This window comes from Camelina sativa, chromosome 8 (genome assembly GCF_000633955.1).
Source record: "Camelina sativa cultivar DH55 chromosome 8, Cs, whole genome shotgun sequence".
Classification (NCBI taxonomy): domain Eukaryota; kingdom Viridiplantae; phylum Streptophyta; class Magnoliopsida; order Brassicales; family Brassicaceae; genus Camelina; species Camelina sativa.
This window is the reverse complement of record NC_025692.1, coordinates 9,347,318-9,355,305: the sequence shown is the minus strand read 5'-3', so window position 1 is coordinate 9,355,305 and position 7,988 is coordinate 9,347,318. Positions and strand designations below refer to the sequence as shown.

General features: G+C 38.8%; 2 protein-coding genes across 4 annotated transcripts in view; both read left to right on the top strand.

Annotated features, from left to right (window-relative positions):
- LOC104706788 (alcohol dehydrogenase-like 6) overlaps positions 1-4,336 on the top strand; it is a 7,306-nt gene extending 2,970 nt beyond the window's left edge. Inside the window, exons 1-10 of one of the 2 annotated variants that reach the window (XM_010423016.2) lie at positions 1,610-2,001; positions 2,078-2,214; positions 2,293-2,330; positions 2,689-3,011; positions 3,095-3,177; positions 3,254-3,329; positions 3,406-3,467; positions 3,570-3,665; positions 3,745-3,906; positions 3,992-4,336. In XM_010423016.2, the coding sequence (XP_010421318.1) occupies positions 1,941-2,001; positions 2,078-2,214; positions 2,293-2,330; positions 2,689-3,011; positions 3,095-3,177; positions 3,254-3,329; positions 3,406-3,467; positions 3,570-3,665; positions 3,745-3,906; positions 3,992-4,108 (1,155 nt within the window). In that variant the 5' untranslated portion in view covers positions 1,610-1,940 and the 3' untranslated portion in view covers positions 4,109-4,336. Of the gene's footprint in view, positions 1-1,609; positions 2,002-2,077; positions 2,215-2,292; positions 2,331-2,688; positions 3,012-3,094; positions 3,178-3,253; positions 3,330-3,405; positions 3,468-3,569; positions 3,666-3,744; positions 3,907-3,991 lie in introns of those variants that run through there. The other variant, XM_010423017.2, reaches the window with a different exon arrangement.
- The window catches only part of LOC104706787 (O-mycaminosyltylonolide 6-deoxyallosyltransferase-like), a 4,454-nt gene continuing 963 nt past the window's right edge, over positions 4,498-7,988 (top strand). The window contains exons 1-13 of one of the 2 annotated variants that reach the window (XM_010423012.2): positions 4,500-4,673; positions 4,762-4,833; positions 4,919-5,018; positions 5,098-5,240; positions 5,360-5,430; positions 5,509-5,590; positions 5,671-5,772; positions 5,865-5,920; positions 6,198-6,232; positions 6,662-6,872; positions 7,031-7,240; positions 7,340-7,399; positions 7,517-7,556. In XM_010423012.2, coding sequence (XP_010421314.1) covers positions 4,584-4,673; positions 4,762-4,833; positions 4,919-5,018; positions 5,098-5,240; positions 5,360-5,430; positions 5,509-5,590; positions 5,671-5,772; positions 5,865-5,920; positions 6,198-6,232; positions 6,662-6,872; positions 7,031-7,240; positions 7,340-7,399; positions 7,517-7,556 — 1,272 coding nt within the window. In that variant the 5' untranslated portion in view covers positions 4,500-4,583. Of the gene's footprint in view, positions 4,674-4,761; positions 4,834-4,918; positions 5,019-5,081; positions 5,241-5,359; positions 5,431-5,508; positions 5,591-5,670; positions 5,773-5,864; positions 5,921-6,197; positions 6,233-6,661; positions 6,873-7,030; positions 7,241-7,339; positions 7,400-7,516; positions 7,557-7,988 lie in introns of both variants that reach the window. The other variant, XM_010423014.2, reaches the window with a different exon arrangement.

Genomic DNA, 7,988 nt, shown 5'->3' with positions numbered 1-7,988 from the left:
GAATATCTAAAGAAAGAATTTGAAATGAAAGACCTAGGTAAAACTAAGTTCTGTTTGGGATTGCAGCTTGAGTACATTGATAATGGAATCCTTGTGAATCAAATGGCATATACAGAAAAGGTACTCAAGAGGTTTAATATGGACCAAGCTCACCCATTGACCAGCCCAATGGTTGTGAGGAGCCTTGACTTGGATAAAGATCTATTTGGTCCAAAGAAGACCGATGAAGAAGTTCTCGGTCCTGAAGTGCCATACCTCAGTGCTATAGGAGCGTTAATGTTCTTGGCTAGCCACCCTAGACCAGACATATGTTTTTCCGTGAACTTCCTAGAAAGATTTAGTTCTTGTCCGACTAAAAGGCACTGGAATGATGTTAAACATGTTATGCGTTACCTACAAGGGACGACAGACTTTGGTTTATTTTATACTAACTAGAACAAGGAAGGTTTAGTTAGTTTTGCTGATGCAGGTTACTTATCGGATCCGCACAACTCAAGGTTTATACTCACGGTGGTATGGCTATCTCATGGCGTTCTATGAAGCAAAGCATTGTGGCCACTTCGTCTAACCATGCAGAGATATTAGCAATTCTGAAGCCGGACGTGAGTGTGTTTGGTTGAGGTCAATGACTCAACATATCAGGACAGATTGTGGCATGATCGACGATAAGGAAGCAACAGTCATATACGAAGACAATACGGCCTGAATCGCACAGCTCAAGGAAGGATACATCAAGGGAGATCGGACGAAGCACATCCTACCCAAGTTCTTCTTCACACATGAACTACAAAAGGCCGGAGAACTTCAAGTGGTGCAAGTTCAATGATGCGACAACTCAGCCGATCTCTTCACTAAAGCATTACCGACAACTACATTCAAGAAGTTCATGCACCAGATTGGAATGCAAAGGCTTAAGGACTTTAGGGATGATTAGAACAGGGGGAGCAATGCGTGCTGTACTCTTTTTCCTTCACCATGGTTTTGTCCCATTGGGTTTTCCTGGTAAGGTTTTAATGAGGCAGCACCCCCAAACGTATTGCACTGATCCCTTAGCATCAGCACGGTTATGTCATCCAAGGGGGAGTGTTGTAAAACACTTGGAGTGGATCTTCCATAACCGGCCTGTTACATGTACTAGAGTGTATGGCCCATGGCCGAGGCCCATTACCTAATTCCTATGTCTAGTCGGTTTTGTACTATCTCTATATATAGATATGTAACCTCCATTCGATTCTATGATTAATAACAAGAGATTTACACCTTCGAATTCTGTAGTTTCATAACAAAAAATATCATCAAATTCACCTTTTACATACTAATTTTTTTTTGTTGGTATTAGCGAGTAGTATATATGCTTGTGTTATAATATCTTCTCCAAAATTCCTGTATATCTACTTTGTTCTATATAGTATTTTTCTTACTTTTGTAAACTAATGAACTTTAGATGTTCATTTCTTTACATCGTGAGAAACATTCATAATTCACAATATGGCTTTTATGATTTTTATCGGGAACATAAGATAAGCCCAATCGAGCCCACTAGAAGCCCAATAATATTATTTTAGCTGTCTCTGCTTTAACAAACTCCACTCGAGCGCAGAAGAAAACACAAGACAAAGTACATCTGATTCTGAGACGGAGACTCAAAACATAACTCGATTCGATATTAGAGTTATATGAATCGGACCATTGCAAGATTTAAAAATATGAAATTTCGGATTAGTTGACGAAGAAAAAGGGTTGGTAGCGGGAATCACTTGCATTGCATCTAACCGTGGGGACCTCTAAAGCTGTAAAGTCATCATTTTTAAATGTCGTTGGATCACTTAAGCTCAATGGTGGTTGGTGAGTTCGGTGTTAGGTGAAATGAAGAAGTTCTCTTCTTCTTCAGGGGTTAGTTAGTTCATTTTGTGCTTGAAGCAATCAAATTTGGGATAACAATGTCGTCTTCTTCTTCTTCTTCTTCCTCCTTGGAACAACCTCGAGTCATAACCTGTAAAGGTAAACAAAGAAAGGGTTTTTGTTTTTGGTCCTCGTTTATGAAAGATTAGATTTTTTGATTGAGTAATTCTTGTAGCGGCGGTGGCATGGCGTGCTGGTGAGCCATTGGTTATGGAGGAAGTTGAAGTGAGTCCACCTCAACCTCTTGAGATCAGAATTAAAGTTGTTTGTACATCTCTCTGTCGTAGTGACCTCTCTGCTTGGGAGTCTCAGGTTTGTGTTTCTTTGCTAATAACATCTTTTCAATTTGGCTTAAGAGTCTCTGATGAAGTCTTCATTTTTTTGGTACAGTCTCTTTTGCCACGAATTTTTGGTCATGAAGCTGCAGGGTAAGTTGCTTTTGTTCATAACATCATTCTTTTTAGATTATGTAAACATAGGATCAAATTAAGAAGATTAACCCTCTTTCGAATATGTTGAGTCTGATGACTGTTCTGTTGCTCTTAGAATGGTTTAGCTGCATTGTTGAGGTGTTTAGCATAGGACTATTAATAGTAGCTTTGCCAGCTCAGTAACGGACGGTTAGTTGAGAGGTGAAGGTTTTAAAGAAGAGCAAGGTGGTTTAGGCATTGGTGGAGAGTTAGAGACTTGTATCGTTAAGCAAGTCGCTTATATGGTCTACTTCTTTTTGAATTGGATAAAGATTGAGTTTACTGGTTTGAATCCCATCTATGGATGTTTCTGCAGTATAGTGGAGAGCATAGGGGAAGGCGTAACTGAGTTTGAGAAAGGAGATCATGTACTCGCTGTATTCACTGGAGAATGTGGGTCATGTCGGCATTGCATCTCTGAGAAAAGTAACATGTGTCAGGTTCTTGGAATGGAGAGGAAAGGTCTGATGCATAGTGATCAGAAGTCACGCTTCTCCGTCAAAGGCAAACCTGTTTATCACTACTGTGCGGTTTCAAGTTTCAGTGAGTACACTGTGGTTCACTCTGGTTGTGCTGTCAAAGTCGATCCTGTGGCACCTCTTGACAAAATATGTCTTCTTAGCTGTGGAGTAGCTGCAGGTAGATAAAAAAATAGTTCTAAAAAACTACGAATTCAAACAATTATTTACAATCGGAACTGAGAATCTATGGGGTAATGTTAGGTCTTGGCGCAGCATGGAATGTTGCTGATGTACAAAAAGGTTCAAGTGTTGTGATATTTGGTCTTGGAACCGTCGGTCTTTCAGTAAGTATAAATACAGAAATGTTGATGCTTCTGAGTTAATGGAGTTTGATGTGGTATTAATCTCTCTTATGAGTAGGTTGCTCAAGGTGCCAAACTCAGAGGAGCAGCTCAAATAATTGGGGTTGATATTAATCCAGCTAAGGCTGAACAAGGTATATCATAGCTTTAAGATATATTAGGACTTACCATTTCTGTGGACTGGTTTTGAATGTTTCTTATTTGTTACAGCTAAGACATTTGGCGTCACAGATTTCATCAATTCAAATGACCACTCTGAACCTATATCTCAGGTAATTCCAGCATCTTTAGTTTGTGGTTATGATCGCATGATTTAGATAAAACTCTATTCCCACGTTGGTGTAAAAATTTGAACCAATGTGTTGGGAATTCAGGTAATCAAAAGAATGACAGGAGGAGGTGCGGATTTCTCATTTGAATGTGTTGGTGATACGGGAATAGCTACAACCGCTTTACAATCATGCTCGGATGTAAGTTTTGTTTTCAATTTGGCTCACTATATTGTATACAAATAAATCCTTTAGAACAATTTCAATGCGGATATCTCAGGGATGGGGCATGACCGTTACTCTAGGTGTACCGAAAATGAAGCCTGAAGTTTCAGCTCATTACGGACTTTTCCTTGCTGGGAAATCTTTGAAAGGCACTCTTTTTGGTGGTTGGAAGCCTAAATCTGATATTCCTTCACTCATTGAAAAGTACATGAACAAGGTAATAATATATATCATTAGCAAAATCACTTTTAGTCTATTGAACAGGTTGTTTACGTGTGTTCACTCGTTTTTTTGTTGCGCAGGAGATTATGATCGATGAATTGGTAACACATAACCTGGCATTTGATGATATCAACAAAGCTTTTGATCTTATGAGAGAAGGAAAGTGTCTGCGTTGTGTTCTTCACATGCCAAACTAATGCCTTCTCGAGAACACATGTACAGTTTCAAGAAAGATCAACAAAGGATCTGTACTGTACATTCAACTGCTGAGATCGATTCAGTTCTCTGGTTGTATTAAACAAAAGTGATGTTTTTTTTTCTTCTGTAAAGCAGTGAGACTCGTTTTTGATTTGGGTTTGTTGTGAAGTGATCATTCATTGCGCTTTACCACATGATTCTTAAAGCAATTGAGTGATTAGAACCAAGGACATCGATCTTAAAGATGCAGACTTTACAAAAAACCGAAACTTTTTGCAGTTCAAAATAGTCAAAACTTAAAAAGTTTCATCTGAACTCTAAAATTACCGGTTCGAGTAGTTTGACTTTGACTCTTGACTCTTGAGCCCGAATTTGAAATGCGTTTACTGAATGTCTCTAAAACGCGATTTGAAGGTTTCAAACGCACTTCACTGGTGATGTGTATTTAGGCTGCGGTGAACAGTTCATCGAAGCATGAGTACCATGGAGGAGGAAGCGGAGAGTAGGAAAGCCATCGCTCTCTTCATAGCTTTCGGTACCAAAGGCGATGTCTACCCTCTCGCTGTAATCTCTCTCTGTCTCTACTCTCTCGATTCGGATTTTGAGGTTCTCATAGGAAACGATGCCAAAAAGGTGTTTTTTTTTTTTGCAGGCCATTGCCGCAGCTTTCGCTCGTAATCAGCAACATTACTCTGTGGTTTTGATGTCACATTTGGCTCATGAGGTTGGTTGTTTCTTCTCTTAAAGTTCTCGAATTTGCAGAAACTACGTTTTCGAATCAAAGTTTAAAGAGGTTGGACTTGTTTCAGAACTTAAGCTCCCACCTTATCAAAGCAAAAGTTTCATTTTTTCCTATCACTTCTCCTCCTGCTCTGTCTAGTGAAGCTCAGGGTAGTCAAAACGACACAGGTCAATAGTTAAATTCTTCTTCAATTCTTGTTTTCGTCTTACTTGGCTTTGACCGTTCATCAGTTCTGGTTTCAATCAGACTCGCTGAGGAGAATCTTTTTGGAGGAGAAAGAAAGGATAAAAAGGGAACACAGACAAGAGTGTCTCTCTGCATTCCGAAGCATTTTTGGAAAGGGTCCTTGTATGGAGGGTGATTTCGTTGTCATAAATTTCTTTGCATTGGTACATCTGCTTAATACTCTCCTTTCTACCTGGATTGATGGTGTCTGCTTTATTCTGAGGGATGATTACAATCATGTGATAGGAAAGACTAACTGTGGTTCTTCTGATTGTACATTTAGGAAGGATGGAGCCTAGCAGAACTTTTTCAGATCCGTTGTGTGGTGGCTGCTCCTTATGTTGTTCCGTATAGGTAACTTTGTAGATTGAAAGTATGAGTGTGACATCCTGGGAATGGAAGATGATCACTTGCAATTCTTCTTTTGTACAGTCCACCAACAGGCTTTGAAAGACAGTTTAGAAAGGAACTCCCAGATTTGTACAAGTTCTTGAAAGAAGCCCCCATTGGCAAGGTAATCCATATGATTTTGGTTCAAAACATGTCGTTGGTGTTATTTTCTCTTGAACTTTTCTAATTTAGATGCTTTTCCAGGTAAGTTGGAGTGATGTAACTCATTGGATGTGGCCTCTTTTTACTGAAGAATGGGGATCATGGCGATACGAGGAACTCAACCTAAGTTGTTATCCTTTTGCAGTAGGTATTTTTTAGACATAGATACCTAGATGGATACATTGGATTTGTAAAATGATATCGTGAACTGTCACTCGATTTACTCATCCGTGCAGGATCCAGTAACAGACCTTCCAATTTGGCATTACCGGCCGCCATCTCCCTTGGTCTTGTGAGTTGTGAATTCTCTTGGTGGTAACATCTGATCACTGTGCAATCTATCTTGCCATCACGGTTTTATCTTCACATACTAAGTATTTTCTGCTTAATTGGCATATTTCATGTACTTTTCTCATTTTATAGATCCAATATTGGCTGATCACTAATGAAATGTTTAGAACTTCGGCACGATTAGTAATTTAATTGTAATATTATACTGATATGACATGAAAACCTGATGAGATTGTTTAAGCCTGCTGGTGACGTGTTACTTATTTTCCTTGTGACAGGTATGGTTTCAGCAAAGAAATTGTCGAATGTCCTGGTATGTAGGATGTTTGCTGCTTTTAACGAAAATGTTCCTGCGTATTGCTACCATCTTCTTTATAAGAAAGTTATCGGGGTAGTAGTTTCATTCTTGTTTCTTTTGGGTACGTACTCTTGTCATTTATAAATTCTTGAGAAAGGCCGGGATGGTAACTTTATATCAGTGAGGAAAAAAGTTAAAAATTGACCCAGATGTAAGAGGATGACTATTTTTGCATCTGAAATACGGGTAGAAACTAATTGAATGTAACATATCTGAGAAAGAAGTGAGTTGAGTGACTTGTGACCATAGTTAAAGATGACTCTGCTTTAACATGTAGTTGTATTTCTGTGCTGAGAACACATTATTAAATCTCAGAGCAATTGTCGTTGATTTGGCAAAGATTTTTTCCTTTGGATTCACTGCAATAATTTTATCCTATGACAGATTACTGGCCATTGAGCGTTCGAGTCTGTGGTTTTTGGTTTCTGCCCAATGAATGGCAATTTTCATGCGATAAGTGTGGAGACAATCCTTCTGTAGGGCGCCTGGGTACAGACGATTCCCATACATGCTCAAACCACACTGAGTTGTATACTTTTATATCGTCTTTTGAGCCAGCTCTACCTATCTTTGTAGGGTTGAGTTCTGTTGGAAGGTCTAAATTAAATTTGATCCCTCTGATCATTTCTGAGTTCTATGCTTATATGTTTTCATCACTTTTTGTGTCAGATGAACACTGAGACTCATTCTGTCAGATATTTAACCCATGCTAAATTTATGTACGGCAGTAATGGTTCTCTTTTGCTTTTGCAGCATGGGTTTTGTAAAGGATCCCTTAGCCTTTCTTCGAGTTCTTCAATCTGTTATCCAAATAACAGGTTACAGATTTATCATTTTTACAGCGGGTTATGGACCTTTAGATGCAGCAATTTGGACCATTGCTAATGGATCAGATACACGTGAGAAACAATCTTTACATGCGGGAATCTCTATCTTCGATGGCAAGCTTTTCTGCTTCTCTGGGTGAGCCAACCAAATTTCCCAATCTTTAACTGGACATAGCAAAACCGAAATTACTCCGTGGCCATATAACCTACTTATTTTTTTGTCTTCCTGAATTAGTATGGTGCCATACAATTGGCTGTTTCGAAGATGCGCTGCTGCTATTCATCATGGTGGCAGGTGAGAATGTCAGCTGGATGCCCTTTCCTGGTGAATATGGACACATAAATAGACGTGAACTGATACTTTTTGTTTGTGTTGTCTTTTTATATGAATTATGTGGACTGTGGAAAGCAGTGGTTCTGTTGCCGCGGCATTACAGGCTGGTCTCCCGCAGGTTTGTTTTTGCTTCACAATCTTTTATCTTTGAACGTGTTTGAATGTGACTTTAGACCTTTGATATTAATGGTAAAACTAATTATTTATCGACAAGGATCAGTTGGAAACTTAGATGTATAGTTGATGAATTCTGTATTGGTCAGAAGAACATGTGATGATCGTTAATTTACTTCTCTATGGTTATGCTGCTGTAATCGTTACTAGTACTTGACCATAAACCAAAGTCTTGTGAACTGCTTGGTTACAAAAAATGATTAATTTCTTAAAGCTTTATTTTGTATCACCTATGTTGACAGACTAGTATTGGTGTTTCTTTGAATCAATCTGAAGTTGTAATGCCAAAAAGTGACCACATAATTGTCTGTATATGTATTTCTACAGATCATATGCCCATTTATGCTGGATCAGTTCTATTGGGCAGAAAAAATGT